Source organism: Erithacus rubecula (genome assembly GCF_903797595.1).
Source record: "Erithacus rubecula genome assembly, chromosome: 12".
Lineage (NCBI taxonomy): Eukaryota > Metazoa > Chordata > Aves > Passeriformes > Muscicapidae > Erithacus > Erithacus rubecula.
The window spans coordinates 6,905,348-6,931,911 of record NC_136664.1 but is presented as its reverse complement, the minus strand read 5'-3'; the positions used below and the strand labels follow the sequence as shown (position 1 = coordinate 6,931,911).

Genomic DNA, 26,564 nt, shown 5'->3' with positions numbered 1-26,564 from the left:
CCACAGCTGGGTTTCTTCTCACCCTGTCTTCTCCTGTCTGATTTTGCAGGATCTCAAAGGCAATGCTGAAGTGGGCATGCTGGATACTGGCTGAGGAGGAGGATTCCTGAGCCCAGCCCATCTTTCATTCTTTTGTTTCTTCTATGGGTTTGTCAAAACACTGGGAAGAGCAGTTGGAGGAGGGATGTGAGGACTCCAGAAGTTCTGTGCTCCAGGGGACTGCTGAGTGGGCTGGCCTGGCTGCAGAGACCCTGGCTGCAGTGGTGCTGGCACATGAGCTGTTGAAGGTCAATGCCCTCAGTGCCAAGAGGGGAGAAAAGCATTCGTTCAGGAATGCCTGTATGTGAGCCATCATCCCTCTCCCACCTCTTCATTCTTTCCAAATGCCTTGTCCCCAGCAAGTGGGGACAAGAGGTAACCCAATGCCACCGTAGCAGTGATGGCAGAGGCCCCACAAGCTGATCCTGCTCCAAAGGTCCCCCAGGAGCATGGATGGTTTATTGAAGGAATTTAGGTAGGGTTCTGCACTGTTTATTACAAAAAATATCCTGCAGGGTTATGCTGTAGAAATTAAAAATTGTATTTTTTTTTAAATACACAGCTCTTGTATTAAAAAAAAAAAAAAAAAAAAAAAAAAAAAAAAAAAAAGAAGAAGAAAAAAACCAAAAAAAAACCAAAACAAGCATCTTGCTTTGTCGTAAACATCGGTGTGAGGAATGCGTTTGGTCCGGAGCAGAGGGCAGCACAGGAGAAAGCACTGGGGGGAGGGGTGGCCGCGGGGCGGGGTTGGAGCTGCGTGCTGCGAGGCGCGGTCCCGCTGCTGGAAGCTGCGGCTGGCGGGGCTGGAGAGAGCGCTGCCCACCCCACGGGGTCAGGAGCTGCAGTGCTGGAAGTGCCTTGGGAACGCTTCCTAAAAACAGCTGGCTGCCTAAAATCACCGGCTCCCCGCTGCAGCCCACAGCAGCAGAGGGCACTGGGGGCTGCACCACCACTGGATGCGTCCTGCAGGCTCTGACAGTCCCTGGGCGTCCTGGACGGTGCTGGTGGCCCGGCTGTCCCCGTGGCGATGCCATCACTGGCACATCCACGCCAGCCTGGTGGCCCCTCTGTCCTCTCTGCACCCCGGCACGGTGCACTTGCTTGCAGGGTTTTATTGGGAACAGCGTGGTGACATGCAGGGGCTTCACTGTTCCAGGGCTGCCTCCTCCTGGCCTGGCACTGGGCATCTTTGGTCTATGGCAGCTGAGTCTTGTGCATTCCCAACAGTTTGTGCCAGGGCTTGCGGCTGCTCACCCTCAGTGCCTGTGCCAGCCTGCGGCTCCTCCGGCCCGGCACGGGACCCGTCCTGCAGCGTGGCACCTACAGAGGTCATAGGTGCTGGTGTAAGCATGGGGGCACCCTTGGTATCCCAGCACCTGCTTTAACATCTCACCTTCATCCGAGGTTGGTCCAGGCTCGCCCTCCATCTCTGAGAGGGACTCGTGCTTGGTCCTGTGCCTGAGCACAGGCGAACGCCGCAGGCGCAGGGGAACGGTGCCCACTGGGGGAAACACAACGCAGCCCCATGTTAGGGTGGGGCACAGAGTGGCCTGGCTCCTGCTGGAACTGATCCAAGTGCTGAATTCCCCTTGGGAACTTCCCAGTGTGGCAGTGCCATCGTCTATCACCCACCAGCTGGGAGAGGCAGCTGCAGCACGCACATGGAACAGCACCACCCACCTCCATTGGCGTTAGGCACAAGGAGAGCTTGGGCTCCCACTTCAGACCCAACTTACTTCCCAGCTCTGCCGGGCACTCGGGCTCCCTGAGCTGCTCCTCATGGACGGACAGTGCTCGGCGGCCGGTCCCCCGTGGCGCTGCCAGCCGTGCCATCAGCCGGTTGTCTGTGTAAGCAGTGGGGAGATGCCACTGCAGGACAGCCCACAGCACCCCGCTGGGCAGGCCCCATCAGCACCCAGCACCCACTGTGTGCCTGGCTCCCTGCTGCCCTCCATTCCCAAGGGCTCCAAGGCCAGCAGTGGAACGAGGCACCCATGGTGCAACCCTACCTTCAGTATTGGGTGGTGTGGGCAGGGTGGGCAGGGTGCCAGCACCCACCTCCCCACCGTGGCTGACCCTCCGTGGCAGTGCCCCTGGCACGTTCCTGCCCAGCCGAGGCAGGCTGCTGCTCCAGCCCTCCCGGCCCCCGGGCTCGGGCAGCGCGCTGGGCTCTGCCAGGGTGAGGGAGCGCCTGGTGAGGGGCTGCTCGGAGCTGCTGGCCGCTGGCTCAGCAGGCAGCTGCCTTCCCAGGGCTCTCCAGGCTGGCCGGGGCTCGGCGCTGGGCTCCGTCCTGGCGGCCGGGCTGCGGAAGGGTGCGTCTGTGGGGCAGGCAGGATGGAGCTGTGGGCTTCCAGAAGTGACAGCCCCAGGAATGGTTCTTGGTGCTGGGAACCAGCCTGCAGCCAGCCCAGGGACTGGGCAATAGGCTGGGTGTCCATCCACCAGGGATGGGCACCCATGGATGTAGGGCACCCTCCTGGGGATGGAATTCTGCCCGTGTGCCTGTGCCCACCAGTCCCTGTTGGCTCCAGTCCCCATGCTTGGTGCTGGGAGAGAGGATCAAGCCCTCTGCCCCAGGGGCTGGTGTGACCCCCCAGCATACACTGTTGACCCACCTGTGGACACAGAGTGTGTGCGGGCCTTCAGGGATGGGGGGGAGTCCGCAGAGCTGTCCACAATGTCCCCTGCAAGCACAAGCCACCAGCCAGCAGCAGTGAGCTGGGGTCTGCCCAGTGCCACCAGCACCCAACAAGGGGAAGATGTGGTGGGACCCACAGCTGGGAGTCCAAGGGGGCTGACCATGGCCACCCATGGGTGCCCAGCTGGGTGGGGGGCAGGGTGGGGAGGGCGCAGCCCCTCACCATCTGAGCCGGCTTTCTTGATCTCGCTGTCTTTGCTCTGCAAGGGGGAAAAAACTAGTAAGGGAGGTGTCAGGGAGGCAGTGCCCACAGAAACAATGGGTGCAGAGGGCAGAGTGCTGCTGCCAGGCTCTGATGTGGCTGCAGGGGATGGGTGCATGCCAGGAAAGGAGGGACAGACTGACAGATACGCAGTGTATAGGAATTCACCCCTTGCAGAGGGTAGGGTGACAGAGCAGAGGCTATGGGCAGTGGCACACTGAGCTAGGTGCTGCCAGTCGCAGTGGGGAGATGTCCCCCACTCTATGGACAACCATCTCCCTCCACCCTGGAGGGGCAGGGTCCATCCCAAAAATGGAACCAGTCCCCACCTGCAGCTTCTTGCTCTCAGCAGCTGGGCCCTTAGTGACGCCGATGCGATGGAGCATGACCTGCACGCGCTGCTCGAAGGAGCTGGACAACTCCCCCTCGCTCTTCTCCAGGTGCCTCTTCTGCAGGAGAGACACAACCCTGCCAGGAACATGGGCCCACCACAGCATCTATGGCACCCACACTCCCAACCCCAGGCATGCTGCCAGGAGATGGTGACGTGTACACTATCCAGTGGAGATATCCCCAGCCAGCACTCCAGTGTCCTCGCATCCCCTGCTAACCCTACTGGCATCCATGGGTGTGAGCAGCCCTCACCAGGTGAGCTGACTTGGTGACTGTGACAGTGCTTACCTTGTCATGCCTGACCCCCAGTGCATCCTCGTCCTCCCCGGACAGCAAGATGAGTGACTGGGATTTGCCCTCCCGAGAGTACTTGGGCCGGATCCTCCGGGCAGAGTCAGGGGTCTGGCAGTGCTCAGGCTCTGCGTGGGGCTCAGCAGAGAGCCCCCCCTCCTCTGATTTACTCAGGGGCTTCCCTGACTCGCCTGCCCTGCTGGGGGCTCGTAAAATGTCACTGAGCATCGAGCGCCTGCTCCTAGGGGCGGTGGGACCACCCTCAGGCTCCTTCTCACACCTCGAGCCCCGGCTGGATTTGGGTTTCTTGAAGGCAAAAAAATTCCCAATTTTCTTCTTGAGGGTGCGGGAACCAGAGGGAGCCAGAGGGGTTGATCCTGGGCAGGTCTCTGGAGTTGTGGGGCTGGGGAGAGATGAAGCATTGGAAAAGGTGAGCTCCAGGCTGCCAGGAGGTAAGAGATCAGTTTTTTCTCCCTGCCCACCCTAAAGGGATGGATACAGACCCAGACACTCCACCTGAGAGAGCAGTGTCCTGGCAAGGGCACCCATTCCCAGCATGGTTCCCATGGGTGCTGCCTCATTGGCTCCCCACTGTGGGACAGACTCCATGGCCACATCCAGCACGCCATAGCTGCCATCCCATTCCTCTTCCCCCAGCCTTGCCCTGGGCATGCTGCTTTCCCCAGCATCCCTTTTGCCCTGGGACCAGCAGTGCTTGCAGGGGATGGCTGTGGGCAGGTGAGGGGCCCTGAGCACCCCCAGGCTTACGGCAGTGTTTCTGTGATGAGCCTCTTGGCAAAGAAATCCTCCAGCCCCTCGTCCACGCGGGTGATGCTCCTGTCCTCGCTGTTCTCACAGGCCACGGGCTGCACCTGTGAGTGACAGTCACTGTCAGACCAGCACAGGGCAAAGGTGCCCCCAGGCATGAAGGTGTGCCACCCACACCAGGCATGAACAAGTGGGTACCCCTGCAGGATGGGTCCTGCCCCATCTGGTACCCAACATTAAAGCCAAACCATGGTGCTACCAGCTGCATCTGAGCTCTAATCCTGCTCCTTCCCTTGAGCACTGAGAGCTCCAGGCAGCCCCAGGCTCCTTCCAACCCCCTGTCCAGCACAGTGGCTCAGGTATGGCCCTCGTTTCGTGGGAAGAGCCTTTGGCAGGGGTGCTTCCTCCATCTAAGCTCCAAGAAAAGGACCCCTGTGATAGAGCAGGTGACCTGGAAGGACCTATATCTGCATCCTTCAGATGTTTCAAGTCCAACCTTGGAGTGCCACCACAGCCTGCATGAGAGCCACCTGCTCCATCCCCATAACAAAGTGGTCCATGCCATGGCCAAGCCTTCCTCCATGGCACCTTCCTCTCCCTGGCATGTGGCACTGCATCAGTGGCTTCCTATCGATGAGAGGGAGGCGCTTCCCCATCGGTGGCATTTCAATCCATAATGACTTTTCATTACGGCTGGATTGATGCCGCTCAGGAGCCATTCCAGCCATCTGAGATCTGCTCTCCCTGTCACATCATATCCATCAAAGCCCTTCCTTGCTCAAGCCTTGGCCCACCCTGGCTGCCAAGCATGCTTGTCCCACTGCAGGGTAATGGCCCCCTGCCCCTGCCAACCTCCAGCACCCCCCTCCCCATGGGACACAGTTCCTGCCCCGTGCCAGCCCTGATCCCACCACAATCCAAGGGCAAGCATCACCACAGCCCTGCAAGCCAGCGCTTTCCAGCGAGTGAAAGGATCCAGCTGCATCACGGTGGCATGGGGATGAGGTGATGCCAGCCCCAGGGACAGTGACGGAGCTGGACTCACCACTGACTGCATCCAAAAGTTACTTTTCCTTTGGGAAGGGGGGTGCAAAGGCAGGATCCCCACCCAGTCGCCTGTTGGATGGGGGGAGCACAACCCACCTCATCACGGTTGGCAGAGCCCCACCAGCATCACCGAGAGCCGTGGTGGCCACCAGTGCTTCAGGGACGATGGATTTTGGATAAGGGGGAGCAAATGGAGCTCAGGAGGGAGGCAGCTGGAGCCATTGCCGAGCACATCGCTGGCCTCTGCACCCAAACTCTGCAGGTTTTTTCATTCGTCTCCTGGCTCCCACTGCTCAGCATCTCCCAGTGGGGAGCAGGAAAGAGGATGGATGATCCCCCTCGCCCCCCCCAGCCCCCTTGCCCATCCTTTCAGGCTGCCCCCCTCCGAGGAGGAGGCTCCGGCAGCAGCTGAAATGCAGAATAATAAACCCACCGCGTCTTTGCGCATCGCATTTTCCTGCCTTGCAACAAATACTGACCGCAATAACTCACCCAAGCGGAAAAAAAAAATCGGAAAAATATACCGAATACACCCCACCTCCCCTGCCAGCAGTGCCCCCCCTTACATTCGGCTTGCTGGGCGGCTGCTTGTGCCGGCGGTTGGGCCGGGGCCTGCCTTTGGTGCAATGCTCCAGCTTCTCGCCGGCGGTCGGCAGGTCCATAAGGAATCCGGTGGCGGTGGCAGGCTGCGTGGCGGGGAGCGAGCCGCTCGCAGGCTCAGCATCCTTTGTGGAGGCAGGGCGTGCCGGCGGCGCGGCGGGGCTGAGTGACGGCGGCGCCCGGTGAGCTCGGAGCCCGCTGGCGGCTCGACCCGCTGCCGGCTCCAGCTCCGAGACACCTACGACAGGCGAGAGGGTCCCTGCTGACAGCCGCGCTCGCCAGGCCTCCCCATCATCATCACCATCACCATCATCATCACCGGCGCCGTCACCTTCGCCCACGCGGGGAGGGTCGGCGGGGCTCGGGCAGCCCGCGGGGCGGGAGCGGCGCTCTGGGCGCAGCCGGGTCCTGCCGCCGCCGCCGGAGGTTGGCGTGCAGGGGATGATGCTGTGCGGGGATTGCGGGGGGATGCTCAGGCAGCCGAGCCCCGCAGCCAAGCCCTGAGACCTGCAGCAGGCAGCAGTGGTACGGCACGAACTCTGCCCGGTTTTGCTCTGCAGGCAGCTCCTCACCTCCCCACATACCCTCTGGATGGGCGGCGGGGTGCTGCGGGGCTCAGGGATCCCCTGGGGACACAGGGGGCTGAGTGCTGGAGTCTGCATGAGCTCTGCTTTAGCCAAAGCTGTCTGTGCCACCCCTGAGGTTCACTCCCCTCCCAGGTGTGCAGAGCTCTGGGGGCAACACCAGTAGCAAGGAAAACCCATGGGCAATGTCTTCTCCCCAAGGCTGCTGGGTGAGTGAGTGATGTCTGACCTCAGGGTGGGCCGTGGGATGGCTGTGGGAGATACCATGGCACCCACAGCCACAGAGAAACCTCCTAGCCCTAGCTGGCTGTGAGGAGGGAGTTCAGGGCATTTACTCCACTGCCCAAGGGCACTGAGCCAGCTGAGGCCCAAAACCAGCACAAGAGAAGGGCAAGGTGAGCTTCCCCCACAGACTCCCACCATGGCACAGGGAGAGGCTCTCTGAAGGCTCCAGATCCTGCTGCCCTTGGCCCATCACTATGGGGGCTCTGACTGTGAGGCCCCCAGGTTGCTGCTGTGTGCCCCCCACCCCCGCCATGCCCCATGGAGGCAGCGTGGCACCCACTGAGCCACAGCAGAGGGACAGTTCAGCAGTGACCTTACTTCTCACAGTTGGTGTGGGCCGAATGCTCCTGAAATGCTTGTTTCTCCTCCGCAGGGCCATCTTGTACTGCAGTGAGAGAGGGAAGGTGGTAGCTCTGGCACGGGCAAGCTGGCTGAGCCAAGAGGCAGCCAGAGCCAGCCAGGCTTTGTCCAGTGATGGGTGCAATTCCTCCACCGCCCCTAGGCTCCCAGGGCTGCACCCCCTCATCTTGTCCCAGCTCCAAAACTGCCCACAGTGCTGAATTGGATACTTCCCCATCCAGAGCCATGCACTACACTGGATCCCAGTTCCCAAAGCAGCAACAGCACAAGGTACAAGCAGCCAGGCTGCCACAAGGACACATTCCAGGTGCCAGCAGCATAGCCTGGCAGACTAAAGGTCCCATTTCCCAGGGCTAATTGCCTTAGCTCTGCCCTGGGGGGTGCCGGGGGGTGCGGTGCTAAGCCCGGCATCATCCGGTAAGGCGGATGAAGGGCGGCTATAGCGCGGGCATCGCGCGGCGGCGGGTCCGGACCTACCTCCTCTGCAGCCGGCTCCCGAGGATTCCTGCCCCTCGCCGGCGCGGCCGCATCGTCCTCAGCCGACTCCGGCGGCAGCACCAGGAGGTCGAGCCCCTGCTTGGAGAGGCTCTCTGCCTAAAACCATTAGGAAGCGCTTAAATTATCCCAGGGGCTGAAGTGTGCTGGGCTGCCCTGTGTGCTCGGCGCTGCTCTGCTCCCTACCCACGGCTGGGATTTGTGAGCGGATTTAGGCCTGATTAGCCGGTGTCCAGCCCAGCGCAGCTGCCCTGTTGCAGGAGTGGCCGGTGCCTGGCGTCACCCCAGCACCCCCCACCACACGGCAGCAGTGCTGGGACTTTGCTCAGGGTGTTAGTATTGCTGTGACCACACTGGGAGAGGATTACCTGGGAGGAAAAGCAGCCTGGGTGGGAATTGTCCTGCTTCCCAGCCTGCAAATCCACGGTCACGGCATTGACATCACATCCCAGTATCTGGACAATGCAGGGGTACCCTGACCCCCATCCTGTATCCCATCCCCATCCCACAGGTGCTGGCAGCCCCCAGCACTCACCAGTTTGCACTGGGCAATGGTCAGGTCTCCCAGCACGGCGTCCACAATGCAGTCAGCTACAGCAGCTGTCACGGACAGCTTGATTTCACTGGGAACAGAAAGAGCTCTCAGGGCCAGCACCCACCAAGCCTGCAAGCCATAGGGCTAACTCCCCAGGGAAGGCTTTGCTGGGGAGATGGATGCTTGGCTGTGGCAGAGGGGCTCCCTGGACATGGCCTTGTGCTGAGGCTTGCTGGGTCTGTGCTGCCAGAGCAGGAATGGGAACAGGCACTGGCTGGATGGAGAATGCCAAATGCATGCCATTGTTGATGGTCAGGGCCAGCCAAGGGGTTGTGCCTGCAGGAACATCACCCCGTGGGTTTCCCCAGCACCCTAGGGACTCATCCAAAGTGGATCCAAGCAGGAAGCAAAGCTACAGCTGGAAAAACACAGCAGCAGGACCCAGCACACCTCTACCACAATGTGGGGAGAGAGGTTGGTAGAGAGACCCCAGAAAGCTCCTCTGGGTCAGTGCCAGGGACTGAGCGAGAAGGAAGAACAGCACATCACTCACTTCAGCTTGCTGAAGACATCAGTGACCATCTGGTCCAGGACTGCACTGAGGCTGAGGTGGTCCTGGAGGCAGATCCTCTCTGACATGGCATTGACCAGCTGATCCCTCACCCCACTCTTCTGCACCACAGCTGGGCACAGGCCGTGGGCTGTGTCCAGCACCGCCTGCATGATTGCCTGAAGTTTGGGGAGGAAAGGAATGTTTTATCTTCTTTTCTATCAGGTTTCACATGGTTTTCAGTGGACACCATCTCCCTTATCCTTGGGCCAATGCTGGTGAACATCCTGTGCTGCCTGTGGGTGCTCACCTGGATTTCCCGGCTGCAGATCTGTGATGCTTCCTCTGTGAGACACTCCAGCTTGTGCTGCAGCTTTCCATTCTGGTAGGGGGTGTTTCCCGCCTCATACAAGAGGGGTAGGATCTGACATAGGAAGAGAGATGGTGTGGATCCCATGTCACCTCATCTTCCCGTATTTCCATGCACAGCCTGCATGGCTGCCCCATGGAAGAGCATCACCTGCATCAGCTGGGAAGACCCAGTGATCTTTTGGCTTTGCTGGGCCAGGTTTGGGCATCCTTGTCCCTCACAGTCCCTGCATGCCTCAATATCTCCCCACCACCTACTGATTCTCCTTCCCCTCTTACACCCTACTACCTGCATCAGAGACACCCTTAACCAACACTTTCACCACTTTTCCAACATCAGTACTGTGTTCTTAAATCCTGTCTCTGCAGATTAGGTAACCAGGGGGCTGCCAGAGAGTTGGAGAAAAGGGGAAAGGAGGTGGTTTGAAGAGAAGTAGAGGAGGAGAACAAAAAGGTGCAATGGGGAGAGAGAACTAAGATCAGGAGGATCAAACCAGGTCTGACAGAGCCAGGAGCTGCCAAGCCAACATGATGGATTTTGTAATGGGGTGGGATGAAGGTGCCCTAGGGAGGGACCCTTCAGGGATTCAGGGAGGTTTCTCACCAGTGTGGGCACCTGTGGGTTGCAGGGTATTCTCAAAGCTGGAGCACCTATCTCTCCCAAGGAGGGACATGTGAGCATGGGATGCCAGAGGAAGAGGGGGGTGTGCACACAGCTGTGTGTCTCTGGGGAAGGGGTACTAAGAACATTTTGATCTTTGTTTTAAAAGGGAATTCAGAAATTCTCAGCTGTTCTTTAATGTTTGCAAGTGCTCGATGGTGTGAGTCTGTTGCATCGACATTCTGGAGTTCCCTGACTGCTGGTTAATGATGTCATTAACTAATCAATGCCCTGCTTCGATCCCAAATGGATGCTGGGTGAGCTGAGGGGGTTTCCCAGGCTGTGGACTCACACTGACAGAGAGGTTGGCATTCCTGATGGCCTCCTCAGCACAGAGGATGTCAGTCTCCACCTCCCTACCCGTGCAGGTGCTGAGGATGTCGACGTGCTTCTGCACACTCAGGCAGATCTCATTCACCATCTGGAGCACAGAGAGGCTGTGTCATGTGCCAGAGCTGGAGCAGCACTGCCAGTTCCCCTCCTTGCTGTGACTTTCCCAGAGAAGAGTGTGCTCAGAGGGGGGACAGGCAGGTTACAGCCTCCAAGAGCATTCCTGCCTAATAACCAGGGATGCTACACGGCAGGGATTTGCTGGCAAGAGTGCAGGGGGGCAGGAACACACTGTATAGTTAGCATAGCAGCAAGTTATCTCAGCAGTGTACATGCACGGAATGCATGGATGCAACCAGCAGGATTCCAGGAGATCTGCTTTCCATCCGCCCCCACCCTCACCATAGAAGCATGAAATGGTTTGGGTTGGAAGAGATCTTAAAGATCCTCTTGTTCCAACCCCACTGCCTGGTCAGGGATATCTTCCACTTAGACCAGGTTAGTCCAAGCCCAACCTGGGCTTGAATATTCCCAGAGATTTGGCACCCACAATTTCTCTGAGCAACCTGTTCCACCCCTCCAATCTCTGCCTTCCACTCAGGAAAGGTTAAAATGGTGTTTTTCTGCTCGCAGGAGCTCACATGAGCCGGCCAGGGTGGTTTGGGGCAGGGCAGAGCAGTCCCATGCAGTGCTTTGTCTGTCAGACCTGCTCTGAGGAGGTGGTGAGGATGCCCTGCTGCAGACGGAAGGTCTGTGCCGGCAGCGTTTGCCGCAGCTGGTTCCTCGTCAGGCAGGACTGCAGCTGTGGAGGCAGGAGGTGAGCAGTGAGGGGGGCACCTGGCCCTGCAGCCCCCAGCCCACACTGTTGGGCTGATGTGGCCAGAAAGGTGTATTCTGTCACCATCTGTTAAAACCGGGTGGGGCAGTGATTCCTTATCTCTGTGGCACATACCATCTGCTAATGGTCCATCTTTAAGACAAGATGGGGCAATCATCTTTATCTTTTCCACAGCCCATCCTCCCTCCAGGAAGATATCATCTGCTGCTGGGCCATTCAGTCCCACTGTATGACTGATAAAATTACATCATCCCACTGGGAGATGCTCCAGCCAGGGGGAGGAGCCAAGCCTTTCCTACCTAGATAAAAACTGAGATTTTGGACAGCAAGGTACCTTCTTTCCACTGGATTCCAGAGGAAAACTGCACCTTTCCACAGGAGCATTGCTCCAGCTGAACCACATCTGCCACTGCAGGAGGATTCAGCCACCATTTAATGGGACTGCTGCCAACACCCTGACTGACTGACAGGGTGTCAGGTTGCATCCTGACTCTGTCAGTGTTTTTTGGGATTGTTCTTTGTAATACTGTATTTCTATTTTAATTTTCCTGGTAAAGAACTGCTATTCCCAATTCCCATATCTTTGCCTGAGAGCCCCTCAATATCAAAATCATAATAATTTGGAGGGAGGGGGTTCACATTCTCCATTTCAATGAGAAGCTTCTGCCTTTATTGGCAGGCACCTGTCCTTCAAGGCAGGGCACCCACCTTGTGCACGGCCTCCTCCGTCCTCTCGGGGCTGCTGCGATAAGCCTGCGCCACGTCGCTCATGGGCAGCGGCATCGCCTTCAGCGTGTAATTCCTGGGGGCAGAGTGGGGTGAGCAGCTGCTGCTCATTCCTCCTGGTCATGTCCCCACAGGCATGGCACAGGTCTCAGCCCACCCAGCAGCAGCCTGGATGTTGTCCTGAGGTCCAGCCTGGAGACAGGGGTGGCCAAACCTTGTCCCTCAGTAGGTGTTGCTGGGGTGGCAGTGACCACCTGCCCTGGCTCTCCATGTACCCCCCTTCCTGCAGACCCCCAGAGCTCTGCACAGCCAAACATCACTCAGGGCCATGGGTGTGCTCAGCAGGTGAACAAACTGCCCACCTGCCATGGGCAGGGAGGAGAGGAGCATCCACCACCACCACCAGATCCCCTGGGGCTCACTGGGGCTCCTTGGGACACAAGGCTGTGCTGGGTGGGATGCAGAGCCCAGGGGAGTCCCTGAGGTTGGCAATAGGGGTGTCATCACCAAATGGGTGTCAGGTTACTTTTCTGGCTGCAAGGCCAGAGCTGTGGACCAACTGCCTTGGGACATGTATGAAACTGTGTGATGGCCCTGGGAACAGTGATGTGCTGGTGACAGAGGCTCTTTTACATGATAGTAACAAGCCAGCAGGACCAAGGATCTCCTTCCTTACCTCTCCAGAGCTTGAGCCACCTCTAGGAGTCCATGGGCAGTTGTGTTGTTCCTGTCCCAAACCACAGTCCTGCAAAAAGAAGGACCTTGGTGAGCCCTGCCCACACCCACACTGCCCTGAGGTGGTGCCAGCAAGAGTCAGACCAAGGCTGACCCCAGGCAGCAGAGAGCCTAAAAGTGAGGGTAAAAATTACAATTTTCAGTATCCAAAATCTAAACTTGGACTTTGCAAGGAGTTATAGATTAGGTGGGTGTCTGGAGGGAGAGAAGGGCTGGGAGGAGACATTCAGGCACCATCCTGTGGGCAGGGACAGATGTCTCCCAGAGGGGCAGCCCTGGCTGAACACCATTCCCTGTCCCCTGCAGGCACCCCTGCTTTGGCCTAGTGTACACAAAGTGGTCAAAAATGGTGCTTTAGGAACTGATGGCAGAGCATGGGGTGAGGGCAGACAAAGGTCTGTCTGCAGCACACTGGGCTGTGCAGGAGCCTGGAAGAGGTGGCAAGCTCCAGGGCAGGGATTGAGCTGTTCTCTTGTCCTTCACATGCCCCCTGGCAGCACTGCCAGATCACTGCCATAGGTGCAAAGTGCAGTTATAGCATCCAACCATATACCAGGAGTGACCCAGGATCACATCCATGGTCACCAGGAGCCATGAGAAACCTCCTGTGGTGGCATCAGGGCCACAACCATCACATCAGGGCCACCCAGCACAGGGCCACCCACAGGGTGTCACAGTGCTGCTGCTACCTGAGCTTGGTGTTGATCTGCAGGGCCTTGGCCAGCATCTTGGCCCCTGTGTCCCCCATGGCGTTGCCACTGATGTCCAGGGAGACGAGGCTGGTGTTGCTGCCCAGGGCACTCAGCAGGACGTTGGTTCCCAGCTTGAGGCGTGATTCAGCCACAGACAGTGACTGGAGAGGCTGGAAAAGGGACAGGGAGGGGGACAGGTGGCCAGGACATGTCAGGGTGAATGTCACCCCGCAGACAGAGCCTCCATCCCTGCCCAGCAGCCTCTGGGCTGGTGCTGGATTTGGAGAGAACAAGTGATGCTGAACCCCAGGAAACAGGAGGGCAGTGAGTGCTCAGGCATCAGGCTGGGTTTAGCTCAGATGCCTGGCAGGCAGTGAGGAGAAAAGAGAGGTTTTTGGAGAAAGCTGTGCTGAATCCAGGTTGTCTCCATGCCTTTAGCCAGACACAGGCTCCCATTTTCCCAGATGAATGGGAACAGCTCCCACTCCTCTGTCTGAGCTTCTGCTTCAGACTGAGGAAAAATAAGAGCAGAAGGACTTGAACGGCAGTGGGAGAGAGGGAGGACTGCTCCCAGGCTGTGCAGGAGGGATCTGGATGGCACCCCAGCTTGGAGACTGCACAGTGGGGCTGAGGGTGACCAGGAGCAGGGATGGGGTGGTTGTGGTGGCTGAGGGCAAGCTGCACTTACACAATCCTCCTCCTGGGTGAGCTGGACAATGCGGTGCAGGACATCCAACAGACCTTCCCTGCAGGATAGATGGTGTGTGTGTGTGTGAGGGGGTTACCTGTGCATGCCCTGGGGCCACAGAGGCAGCTGGCAGAGCTCTGTCCTCCCTCCTGCTCTGCCTGGGCTGTGACCCATCTCTGATACTGCACCAGGTGCTGGCAGTGGTGACCCTCCTGTTGGAGCAGCCAGGATGGGCAGGGATTCCTACCAGCCCATGGGCTTGTGATGGGGAGTCAAGGGGGGTGCACCACTCCAGGATGGCTCCAAGCCTGGGTGCTGCTGCTCTGCACTCACTTGGATTTGATGTTGAAGTTCTTCCCCAGGGAGACGTGCCTGATGGATTTGCTTCTGCCAATGGAGAGCACCAGTGTCACCATGTCAGGGTCAAAGCCTGCAAGAGGTGGGAGACACTCATCAAGATGCTCCAGCAAACCCATGGAGGTGGCCCCAAGGTGGTCCCTCACAGGAGACCTGCAGAGCCACCAAGCTGCCACAGTGGGATGCTGGAGATGCCTGGGAAGTTCCCAGGAATATTCCCCCATTCCTGGCTTCCCCAAGGCCTGTGCAGGGCTGGGGTCCCTGAGAAATGACCTCAGGGATGGAGCAGCCACTGTGGGCACTCCTGGCATTGGGGTACTGAGGCTGTGCTGAGCCATGGGGGCACTAAGGGAGCTGGAGATGGCACTTGATCTCTGCCATCCCTCAGGGATGTGTCCCCCATCACCCACCCTGGACAGCACAGGGGGAGCTCAGCTTTCAGGCAGCTGCCTGCACTCCCATCCTCCTGGCTACACATCCCCAGGGAGATCAGGCAGAGACATGGGCTGGGATCTGCTCACCCAGCAGCTCAACCAGCCAAGGGCATGAGGCACCAACACCCACCTATGCTCTGCCCCTCCTGCCAGAGATGCTCTACTGGGAAAGCCAAAAATAGAAGCATATTTTGGCAAAGGTTGACTGGAGAGTGTGGGTGAGAGCATGAGCTTTTGGAGCACTCATGTCCTGGAGGACTCCAAACCACATCAGCTTTCCCAGAGCCATTTGACTACTGAGGAATTGCATGGTCTGCTGTGAGATCTTAGCAAGGCTGTGAGAGTTCAGGGCCTTCTAGGTGCAATTAACAACTGGCAGAGGTGATGCTTGTGGTGATTAGGATCACTTGCCCTTGGCTTCAGAGGCCACAGCAGGACAAGGCTGGCAGCAGAGGCTACAGACACCTGCAGAGAGGTGGGAAGAGTTTCTGCCCAGGGAAACCCTTTCAGTGCTTCAAACCCTGAACCAGCAACACCAGACCACTCCAGATTCAGTGAACTGAAGAGGACTGCACCAAGAAAGATAAGAAATTAGAAATTTTGGCAAATCTTGAAACAGGAAGGCATAAAGAAACCATCCCACTCTCTTTGCTGGGTGACTGGACGTGAAGGTCCAGGAGATGGAGGAGATCTTCTCAAGACTGGGAAGAAGCAACCTACCATTGTCAGACAAGTCCAGGTGGCTGATGGAACTGGCATCAGGGATGAGATCCTGGATGACTTGGGCCCCTGCTGATCTCAGCTTGGAAGAAACAGCAAGACATCAGTACAGGGGAGGCAGAGAGCCCTGCAAATGAGATCCTGCTGTGGGGGAGGTCAGACAGGGCTCAGACCTTCCACACTGCCACAGTGGGACCCCCATGGCTGCTGGGCCCTCACCTCACAGCTGCTGAGATCCAGGTGCAGGTCACTGATGTGACTGTTGTCTGCCAGCCCTTGCAGCAATGCCCTGGAAAAGACACCAAAGCCCCATCAGCACAAGAAATGGGGACACCAGCACCATCCCACAGTCCAGGCAGTGAGAGTGGGATGCTGGAGAAGGCATCCTTCCCAGAGCTCTGCCTCTCACAGCTCCATCCATCCATCCATCCATCCATCCATCCATCCATCCATCCATCCATCCATCCATCCATCCATCCATCCATCCATCCATCCATCCATCCATCCATCCGCCCTGACCAATGCTCACCCCAAATCCTTTCCCCACAGCCCAAGCTCACCTTATGACATCAGCTGGCAGCTTGGTACCTGCCAGGGAGACGTGTCTGAGGGAGCAGGCCTGGCTGAAAAACTCCTTGATGTCAGGGGAGATGGTTTTCACCCTCCTGAAAAGGATGGGCACAACATGGCAACAACTGCAACTCAGCACCAGCCACCCCCTGGGTACCCCTGATACCCCCCTGGGCACCACAGAACCCCCCACAAGCCATCCCAGGGCTTACTTGTGGGAGTACACATTTTTGGAGAGGTCCAGGTGGATGAGGCTGGTGTGGGATCCGTGGACCAGGGCTCCAAAGAGCTGCCAGGGTGGGCATGTGAGCCATGTGAAGGATGACCCAGAGGTGCTGCAGCCCCTCACAGCTCGGGGATGGAGGGGGACTGAGGGCAGGGCTCACTGCCAGGACCCCCTGCACCCCTGCAAGGTACTCACAGCATCCAAAGGACAGTCTGTGCCAGCCAGGCTGAGGTGGGACAGCGAGTGGCAGTGGCAGAGGAGGCTCTGCAGGTTCTGTGAGCAGAGGGGGCTCAGCAGCTTTGCCCCTGAATCCCACTCCCCACCCAGCACCCTGCAGCCCTGGAATCCCAGTTCCAGCCTGTCTCCTCCCTCCTGCTGAGCACAGGGGTGAGTCCTGCCCAAAGGAACCCACTCTCTCATGGGATGCATCCTTGCTCCAGATGGCATCTCCCACACTCCCACGGGGACAGGCAGGGGCACGTCCCCGGGGTGTCCCCAGCTGCTCCCAGGCAGGCACAGGGTGATGCAGGGCAGGGCACAGACCAGAGCAGACCAAAGCCACCCAAACCACACTGGGGACAGTCTGAGGGATGTCACCCTGCCCATCACAGCACTGGCACTCACACTGATGTCATCCCCAGCCAGCGTGCCGGGGTTTCCAGAGAGGTCCAAGTGTCGGAGGGAGAATCCAATGGCTTTGTTATCTGTGAGAGCCTTGCATAATGTGCTCATCCCTGCTCAAAGAGAGGGAGACATGGATGGCTACAGGCTCCCTGCACTGGGAGAGCCACGGAGCACAACAAGGGAACCTCCCTCCAGCTGGGGCAGCAGGACCTCACACCCACAAAGGTGCCCTGGAGTGCAGCCCCTCCTGTCACTCCTTTTGTGGAGTGGGGCAAGGGTGTGTGGGCTCTACCTTTGGCTGTGAGCATTGTCCTGGCCAAGCTGAGGCTCTGCAGACCCTTGGGACTCTTCTCCACGTGCCGGCTGAAGGCAGTGACCCCTGGTGACAGCAGAGAGCTCTGGGTGGCTGTGCCAGCACAGCTGGGTGTCCAGCCCACCCCGAGCTCCATCCTCCAGGACAGGAGGCAGCTGCTGGTGGGATCTGGAGTTGAACATTTTGTGGGTGTAAACTCATCTCAGCACAGAACTGGAGTACCTCTATCTTCCAGCTGGTTGCCAGAGAGGTTGATGGTGTGCAGGACAGAGTTGGGATGGCTGCTGAGTGCCTGGGCCATCCTCTGCACAAAGTCACTGTGGGGAGAAGGGTCACCCATCTGAGCAATGCTTGGACACCCCCAGGAAACACAGCCACCAGCCCTGTGTCTTACAGGGAGGTGCCACCAGCTCCTGTCTGTGTGCCAGACTGGCTCCATCTGCAGCCAGAAGGAAGCAGAGCATCTCCAGGGGTGATTCCCTGGAGATTCCAGGCTTTCCAGGCTATGGGAGTCTGCTCCCAGTGTGGAGGGGCATAAGAGCCCATGCATGGACCTCCCTGCTCCATGCACTGAGGGAAGAACCACAGGCTGCCCAGATCCTGCTCAGCACTGCCTTGCAGCACCTTCACTTACGCTTTCAACCCACTGTTCTCCAGCACCAGCTCCTCCAGCGTCACTGATTTGCTGAGCATGTAGAGCAGCTGCTCTGAAATCTCCTGATTCTGGCAGGGAAGAAGAAAGCCTTGCTGGGAACCTGGCCACCTCTGGTGCATCCAGAGCCACAGCACCAGCACTCACCAGCCTGAAATCCTTGCAGGACAGCTTGGTGAACCACAGGTTAAAGGACAAGGCAGCAACACTCAGCGCCACATCCCTGCAGGTGACAGGTGTGAGAGGGTCATGAGCAAATGCTGGAGCCAAATGGGTGACCCAAAACACCAAACTGGGGCATGTCCCAAGACACCCAGCCCCAAGACATGCATCCCATGGTGCCCCAACACATCCAAACCCAAGGTGCTCCAACTGACCCAACCCTGGGATGCTCCAAGACACCCAACCTCAATGTGCCCCAGCACAAGGTTCAACAGAACAGGACTGGGATTGTGGGTTTAAAGCAACCCACAGCTACAGATCATCTTCTCCAGATTATTCCCTTGGGGAAAATAAAATTAATCAAAATGTTTGCAATCTTCTACCTAAACCTTAGGGTTTAAAATTCTTTTTAACTCTGAGCTCTCATGTGAGAAACACCACGGGTTTTGGTTGAGTGCAAACAAGTTTCTTTTTTACTTCCTCATCCAAAGAAATATCTAAAACTGTCTCCTTCTTCACCAGCTGAACACAGATCCTCTGTTCCCCAAAACACCCAACCCAGAACTTTGACTGCAGCCCAGCCTGGCAGGTGCCTCCCCTTTTCCATCTTTCTTGGGATGGAGATATGGCTGAGCCCCACAGGGAGAATTCCAGGCACAGCTGGAGCTCACAGCCCCACTATCAGGTTATGATCAAGTGACAACAAGGTTATAGCAGATATCTGGGGGGTTGGTAGGGAGCAGGGCAAGCTTCAGGGTGGCAAGCAGCACCAGCTGCTTTGCATAGGGAAGCACCTGACAGCCACGAGCTGCAAGAAGCTGCCCTGACGTTGGGTTTTCAGCCCCATAAACAGCTCCCAGGCTGATCTAAGAGTTAAAAATGAACAGAGAGGCTGCCTGGACTCTCAGCTGGTGCCCCATGGGACTGGGCTCAGAGCAGTTGGTGCGGGGGAGAGTCAGGCTGCAGATGTGGCATCTGTGGGGTGTGCAAGCTAAAAAAGAAGAAGAGCATGCTGGGCCCCCCAAGAGGGACAGGGAGAATGAGGATGAGTTCTTGGGACACTGCAGGAGCAGTGGGGGGACTCACCTGCTCTCCAGGTGGCTGAAGTCCAGCAGGTTGAATTCCCGGCAGTCCTGGCTGTGGTAAATGTTGTCCACATCCTTCCCAGAATGATGGACACGAATCAGGCTCAGCACTCAGTCCTGGTGTTGCTGGAGGCAGCTGTGCCCTTGGGGAGTCTCTTCTGGGGAGTCCCTTGCCTAAACCCAAAGCCTAAAACCTTCCCTAATGCTCTGGCTGGTAGGGGACATGTCCCAGCTTGGGACAGATTGGCGATTCCTGCAGGGAATGGGCAGAAGGCAACACACCCCAGGCTGGTGGGAGTGAGGGTGCAGGGAGAGGAAAGCTGGCATCAATGAGTCCTGTCATGGCTGGGTCCCTGCAGGATTCTCCTCTACTAGGACACCCAGCAAAGTCCCAGATTTCCAGGGCTGCCCTTAGGTCACAGACTGGGAAACAACCAAGGCACGCTGCTCCCACCTGCATTTTGATTCCAGGGGGCACTCAAGCCAGGCAAAGCTGCAGTTCCCAGATCTGAGCTGTCCCAGCCCCAGCAGCTCCATGAGACACCCACCAGCATCCTGCCCACCAAGTGACCCACTGCCACTGCCCCAGCCCTGGGATGGAGCAGCTTACCCACTGGATCTCCTCACGGAAGGCAAAGCCATTGTAATCACACAGAGCAGCGTAGGTCTCTGAAAACCCCCCTGCAAAGAAAAGGCAATTTTGGGGGCAGATCTTCCCACAGGAACATGGAGGAGAACTTTGGGTAGAGTAGGAAACAGGAGGGGAATGACAGGGACTCAGAAATGATGCTGAGGGCTCCCCTTTCCCTCCTCAAAGGGGAGAGATCTACTGTCAGCCCCCAAATGAGGGCTGTGGCTGGTTTTGCTTGATCCATGTGGATACCAGGCAAGGCACATTGCTATGGTGATAGTGGAGGTATCCTGCTCCAGACCAGGCTACAGGAAAAGCTCCTGGCTCTGCAGTGGTGCCATATGGGGTGGGTAGGAACATGCACAGCTACAGGTCCTTGCAGGTAGATTCTGAGCAGTACTGCTTGCTGTTCTGCTTCCTTCTGTGGAGCTACATCCCCTCAAACCTGCTCCTGCCCCATGGGATGGGGTGGGCTGGTGGGAGCAGACCCCAGTAGATGGGCTCCATCTGACCAAAGCCATCAGAGATGCCTTGCCAGCAGAGCTGCTGTTGCTGGATGCAGGGCTGGAACAGTCCCCAGGGTGCTCCAACCCTCCTGGCCCTGCCAGAGGGAGGTCTTGGCAGGACTCACCACAAGGCCCAGGGTTGCTCTGCAGCATTTCCTCCAGGGAGTCTGTGATGTGCTGGATCCTCTCATACAGGCTGGGGGGACAGTTTGTGAGCAGTGCCCTGGGGAGGGAGCAGAGGGTGTGTCAGGGTGGGCCAGGAGAGGGGCAGCCCCACCACTTTATGCTTAGCTATAACCTCTGTGTATAGGGTGGCCAGAAATATTCAGTCAGGGAACAGGGTTTTGCCTCCATCCATGTACTTTTCTCCATGGAAAAGCACTGTTGTAGACCCATCCTGTATCTGGGATTTTCTAGCTGCAGGTATCCCAGTTCATGGCAGGTGGGTTGAAACTAGATGATCTTTAAGATTCCTTCCTCCCTAAACCATTCCAGGTTTCTACAATCTGGGGCTTTTCTGGGCAAAGGGGTTGCTCTGGCTCCTACACAACCTCAGGAGCAGAAGACCCTTACCCAAGGGATGAGTCTGGGAAGACCTTCTTAAGTGACATGGTGACATGGATAACAACTTGCTCCAAATCATCCAAGGACAGGAACCGGAAGGCGTAAGACGCTGCATCTGTTTCTATGACAACCTGCAGGGCCCAAAGGACGAGAGATGCCTGAGCCAGCTGGCAGCACACAGCGTCCCCAAGCCCCCAGACACCCCGGTGACAGCCACCAGCTCCTCACTGCCAGCCCTGCCAGAGCACCACCAGCACAGGGAATGCTGAGAGCACCAGGAATTCAGGATAAAATACATCCTAAAATACATTAGTGTGCCAGAATAAGGCAGAAACCTCTTGAAAATTCAACTTCAGCTGATGCAGAGGCAGCCCGACACAGTGAGGTGAGAACAGCCTTGTCTCTGCCTGCAGCAGCCGCAGCTGGAGGATGGAGGTTTCCTCCCTGAATTTATTTAATTGATGTTTAGGGCTTTTTTAGCTTATGGTTCCTACCAGAAAAAAAAAAATCCCATGGCAACATGCTCCCTGATTTAATTACACGCTGATTGAGGCGTGGGAGCAGGATGACAATTATCTGCTGGCATGGTGGGGACGCACTTCCGCCAGTGCCCGGGGCTGTGGAGGCAGGAGAGCGTGGGACTGCCTGCACCTTAACAATCCCTGGGCTTTCCACAGCCCAGTCAGATGTCTCTCCCCCCTGCACCCCTCTGTCTCTGCCTAGCTCCTTCAGTTCTGCCCCGGAGCTCAGCCTGCTGAGCAGCAGAAACCCTGAGTGGAGGCTGAGGCTGTGGCTGCTGCTGATGCTTCAACAAGGAAAAGCCAGAGAGGATGTTAGAAAGGACCAGGCAGGAGGCTGACCAGGACCACAGCCTATTTCAGCCAGTACATCCAAGCCTTGACATTCAATTCCTCTCTTCCATGGTTCCCACTGCCACATCTGCCCTGTGTGCCCGCCCCTCTCTAAGAGGATTAACAGGGTTTAAAACACCCTCCTGCTAAATTTGTCTTCACCTTAGTAAGCCTGCAGCCGTTTGTCACCTTGTCCCTACTGAGCAGGAGGTGCCATGGCCAGGCACTGTCTGTGGGGACAGAGGGGAAGAAGTGTAGGCACCCACCTGGGTTCCTCCTGCACCTCCAGCTCCAGGGCAACACCCCTGATGAGGATCAGCACCCCCAATGTGCAGTGGGGGAGCAGAACACCCCCAGATCCTGTGGTGGGCTCCTGACTGGGGTTTGCCATGGGGCAGTGGGCAGAAGGAGGAATAATGCCCAGGTTGGGTTTGTCCCAGCTGCTGGTGCCACTCACCACACTGGACTCTTGGACCATCATCTCTGTCACCTCCAGGAAGCTGAAGCTGCTATGAACCTGTGGGTGAGAGGAGCAGGATCAACCCCAGTGCTGATGGAGAGAGGAAACCCAAGGGTTCCCCTCCAAATCCCAGACTTTCCCATGCCCTGGGTAGTGCTTGACCTTGGCCCCACCCTCAAACAAGATCCTTTTCCCTTCCCTCAGTCTCTTTCTTCAACCTGCTCTTGAGGACTTCCCAGCCCCAGTGGCCCAGGTGACTCATGGGTCACTCCCCCTGGTGCCCCGAGCCCCCCAAGCCCCCCAGGGCTGGACCATGGCACAGGTCCCACACTTACCCTCACTGGCAGCATCACAGGCAGCACATAGGCTCGCCAGGGTGTCAGGACCTAGGCAAGGTGTGACAAGGGACCATGGTGACAAGGGAGCCACCCCTGTCCCTCACTGCAGCCATAATATACCTTCCTGGGAAAATCAGGAAAGCAGGAACCAGGCTGGACTCTGCACATACCAAGATAAAGTCGTCATACTTGGATTTCACCTGCAGCTGGATGCTCAGCACCAGGAGCACTTTCTTTGTCCCCAGGAAGGTGGTGATACCCTCTGAAAAGACCAATGTGCACATGAAATCATGTGGCTGAAGCCACCTTGGTCCTCTCCCATGCATCCTGCTTCTCTTGGGAATACTGGAATCATCTTCTCTCCACACCTGACGGTCAGACCCTGGTTGCTCTCAGACAAGCCTCACACTTCACCCCTGTGGGTCTCCTTTGCTGTTCAGGTGATGCCCCCCACTCCCTATCTTCTGCTGCAGCCTCAACTGAGCACAGTATTTTGGGGTTGCTGGTTGACACTGTCCCTGCTGCCTCACCCACTGGGAACTGGCACTGAGTGCTAAGAGGGTCCTGATTTCTCTTCCTTCCTTTCTGAATTTACCACTATGGAGCAATTGGTCACCTAGATCCTTCCTCTCCACAGAGCAGCCAGGGTGGCCACCTGTGCCAACCTCTCCAAGTTCACAGCCCAGTCACTCCCAGAGTCAGTGATCCAGTCCCACAGCCAGCATCACACCTGCCTTGAGCAGTACCTCTGTGCCTTCCTGATTCATGCCTCTCACTGGGAGAAAAAGGACCAAAACCACACCTGTCCACCACTGTGCAGAGCAAACCAGGCTTTCACAATGACATCAAACCCCACGGGTCCAGTGGCTTGAGCCAGGGACCCACCCTGGTAGAGTCAGGACCTGAGGCTGTGGGGACACTGATCCAGCTCCTTCCCACCCCACTGCAAGCCTCGGTGGCGTGATGAGGCTGAAGGACCCCGAGATCTCTGTGGCCTTTTGGTTTTTCCATCAGCCAAGAGAAGGCTGTGAGCAGTGGTGCTTCACATCCCCCTTGCTGCACCAAGCTGCACCCACAAATCCGGCACCCTGAGCTGTGCAGAATCCCATCCCTGAGGAGCCAGGTAATGTGGGGATGCTCTTGGTCCAAGGTCCATCCTTAGGCAAGTGAGTTTTGCGGATATGACGAACCCCCGGACACCGCATGGGCCCCCCTGAACTCAGCTGTCACAGCTGAGGGACCCCGAGCGCCCCTGCCCGCCATGCAGGCCCCGTGCTGGCAGCTGCCATGTGGCAGCAGAGCGGGCCGTGCTCACCTTGCAGCTCGGCGGGGATCCCTGCAGGGGCCGCAGCCATGGCGGAGCGCGGGCACCTGCCGGCCGCGGTGCCGGTGTCAGGGCAGCATCCCGGGAAGGGCGCCCTGCCGGAGGAAGCGCCGGGGATCCAACGGCGCCGCCGCCTCGCTGCCTCCTCCCCCCGCGGTGCCTCTTCCTGCCCCGTCAGGCGAGATTTACCGCCTGAGCAGCAGAAGAGAAATGAAAGCGACGGTGCCCACGGCCCACCGGCCCTGCTGGGGAGAGGCAGCGCTGCCCGGCGCCCTGCTGATCCCTGTGCCTTCCCTGGGAGCAAGCAGGAGCATCTCCCCGCAGTTCCAGCTTCCAGGGTTGAGGTTGACCTCTCCCCATCTCCTGAGGTGCTTCATGGAGATATTTCTGCCTGAAGATGGCTGGTGAGTGGGGTCAAGGCAAGTCTACCCTGGGCAGACAGCCCAGCTCCATCACCTTGCACTGGGAATCTGCAGGGGGAGCTAATGGAGATGGGTGTGATGCCCACTGCAGGCTGCTCTCTGGAGGATGGATGCCACTGCCCATGGCAGGATGCTGAAGGAAAGACTTTTCCAGAACAGAAATGTCTCAGGCATTCTGCCAAACAAAACTGCTGTCCCAAAGCAATGGTGAGAGGTGGAAGCCAGGTGATCTCCTTGGAGCAACAGGACTGAGCACATCAACCGCTCCATTCATCCAGGAAGGTTTTAGACCAGGAAGCACTCCTGTGTCCCATGACATGATGGAGAGCTCCTCTGGACTCAGGATCTCCCACTTTTGGCTCAGCTTGGCCTCACTTAGAGACTCAGGTAGAGCTGCTCTCAGCTGGCAGTCTGGAACCCTGTGACCAGCATCCACCAGGATGGAGGGTGACAGCTGCCTTCTTCCCTAAATTGTCCCTTTCTGACAAACTTCCAAGCTCCAGACTGCAATCTGCCGACCAGGAGCTCACCAAGCTTTCCCAGAAGTCGAATGACTTGAGAGGAAGTGGGCACTAGAAGGGATGGGTGACTTTGCCCTCCTGCCACACACACTCAGGGCCACAGTGCTTCTGCCACCACCTTCTGTGTGAAGGCAAAGGCAGCAAGTATCCCCCTGCAGGGATGGTGTCTTCACAGAGCCCAGCCACAGCACGAAACTCTTCTCAAGGAGGTGAGTGGGGAGAACATGGCTCAGGGCAAGGACCAACCTCTGCCAAGGCACCTCCTCGAGCCTCCTGAGCTACAGAGCCAGCAGATGGATGAGCAGCAGGAGGATGAAGGGTACGGAGTGTTCACCACCCAGTGGAGTCAGCAGCCACCAGCAGCAGTCCTGGCTGGATCCACATTTTCTCTGGGATGAGAGGAGGCCAGGCTATTAGCATGTGTACTCAAAAGGACACCATCTCCCAGCTTTGTCATGCAGGATATCACGACACAGAGGGAGCAGCTGCTCCCTTTCACAAATCAGAGCGGCTTCTGTGGAAGCACAGAGGAGCTCCAGGCAAGCTGCATCCAAAGCTCATTCCCCAAAATACTGGTTCCCACATGCTGGAACATTCTGAGCACCAGTGCAGCAGGACATGTACTCCAGGAGTGGCCAAGGTATCCATCTGCACAAGTGTTCCCTGCCTCTGTGCAAGCCCAGGCACATCAGGATGTCTGGAGCAGCCCACCTCCTGTGTCCAGCAGAGAACAGCAGCCCAAGCACCAGGAATGGCAGCCAGGCCAAGCCACTGGCAGTGATGCTTCTTGGATCCAGCCCAGCCATGGTTTTCCACTCAAAGCCCAGGGCCCAGCTTTTCCAGCACTGATAACAGCTCTTGGGTTGAACAGAATTGTTCTGTCCATATTCAGACTTTGGATGCTGCCCTGGATGTGTCCTTGGCTGCAGGTTGGGATGTTGCTCTGCATCTCTCCAGAACAGCTCCTCTGAGGGCAAAGCAGAAGCCTGCAAGAGGCACAAGCAGAGATCCTTGCCCAAGGCAGGAGCCTGAGCTCAAATCAAATAAAACCCAGTCTGCATAACAAGACCATTGACTGAGCAAGCACAGAGAAACCAGGTCAACTGAGCAGAGCTCAAGGTAACACGCCAGGCTGGGGAAAAAAGGAGGATGGCCACAGAGTGACAGCTCCTATCCTCACTAAACCTCTGCTGGGATCTGTGAAGGAAGTTCTAGAATCAGATCACAATAAAAAAGTTGCTCAGAAATTGCTCCTGAGATCTGGATTAAGGGCTAGGGTTAGGCTCAGGGTTAGGGTTGAGCGAGCCAAAGAGTCCAGAGCTCCAGAACACTGGTGCTGGAACAGACCAGCCAAGGTGATTGTGGCAAAGCCCCAGCACTGCTGCCCCTACACCTTCCTGACCTGAGCCCCCATAGGAACAGGCACCTCAGCCCCAGAGACAAACTGCCATGTGCCTCAGGCTAAGGCTGCAGAGAGCTGTCGAGCCTACAGCTCCAGGGACACTGGCACTGGAAGGGAAAATTGCAGGGGCATCAGGGCAAAGCCACCTCCCCCAGCTCTTCTGCATTCCAGGAGAGCTGCAGCACCTGGTCTGGTGTCACCCAGGCCTGGGTACAACAGACCAAGGGAGGTCTCTGCTGGAGCACGTGTGGCATCTCCTTGGGCCACCACCTCTAACAAAGCCATGGCACCATCCTTCACACCCCACTCATCAAGTTGTGCCACAGGGTTTAAGAGATGATGGTGGTTCTCCTTACAGATCCCAATGACCAATACCTTTGATTTTTCCACTCACCACAAAGTGTAAAAAAAAAAAAAAAAAAAAAAAGTAAAACCACCTCAGCACTGCCTCAGACTGAAACATCTTTGGCTTCTGAGAACACAAGCTCCTTGCCCAGCTGAGAAAAGCACTTGAGG

At 57.4% G+C, this 26,564-nt stretch overlaps 2 protein-coding genes across 8 annotated transcripts in view; one reads left to right on the top strand and one right to left on the bottom strand.

The window, feature by feature from the left end:
• The window catches only part of ACD (ACD shelterin complex subunit and telomerase recruitment factor), an 88,203-nt gene that overhangs the window by 7,191 nt on the left and 54,448 nt on the right, over nucleotides 1–26,564 (top strand). For 4 of the 7 annotated variants that reach the window (XM_079316275.1, XM_079316274.1, XM_079316276.1 and 1 more), the window contains one exon: nucleotides 50–425. The exons of 1 other annotated variant lie outside the window; for it this stretch is intronic. In XM_079316275.1, the coding sequence (XP_079172401.1) occupies nucleotides 50–110 (61 nt within the window). In that variant the 3' untranslated portion in view covers nucleotides 111–425. Of the gene's footprint in view, nucleotides 1–49; nucleotides 594–26,564 lie in introns of those variants that run through there. 2 more of the 7 variants (XM_079316279.1, XM_079316278.1) reach the window with 1 other exon arrangement.
• Nucleotides 561–23,734, bottom strand: CARMIL2 (capping protein regulator and myosin 1 linker 2; the record flags this gene model as incomplete). The annotated part of the gene is given in 42 exon segments (XM_079316242.1): nucleotides 561–1,359; nucleotides 1,433–1,540; nucleotides 1,776–1,883; nucleotides 2,049–2,357; nucleotides 2,655–2,723; nucleotides 2,901–2,937; nucleotides 3,269–3,388; nucleotides 3,621–4,026; nucleotides 4,392–4,495; nucleotides 6,005–6,276; nucleotides 7,226–7,292; nucleotides 7,745–7,861; nucleotides 8,298–8,385; nucleotides 8,851–9,026; nucleotides 9,158–9,271; nucleotides 10,170–10,298; nucleotides 10,914–11,009; nucleotides 11,754–11,847; nucleotides 12,448–12,516; nucleotides 13,196–13,368; nucleotides 13,887–13,944; nucleotides 14,220–14,316; nucleotides 15,398–15,479; nucleotides 15,617–15,686; nucleotides 15,958–16,062; nucleotides 16,180–16,256; nucleotides 16,389–16,466; nucleotides 16,818–16,927; nucleotides 17,110–17,207; nucleotides 17,209–17,280; nucleotides 17,282–17,346; nucleotides 17,348–17,447; nucleotides 17,765–17,853; nucleotides 17,930–18,005; nucleotides 19,031–19,104; nucleotides 19,640–19,710; nucleotides 20,292–20,389; nucleotides 20,740–20,861; nucleotides 22,039–22,098; nucleotides 22,377–22,427; nucleotides 22,550–22,641; nucleotides 23,695–23,734. Coding segments are annotated over 42 exon segments (4,617 nt in total). The 3' UTR covers nucleotides 561–1,183.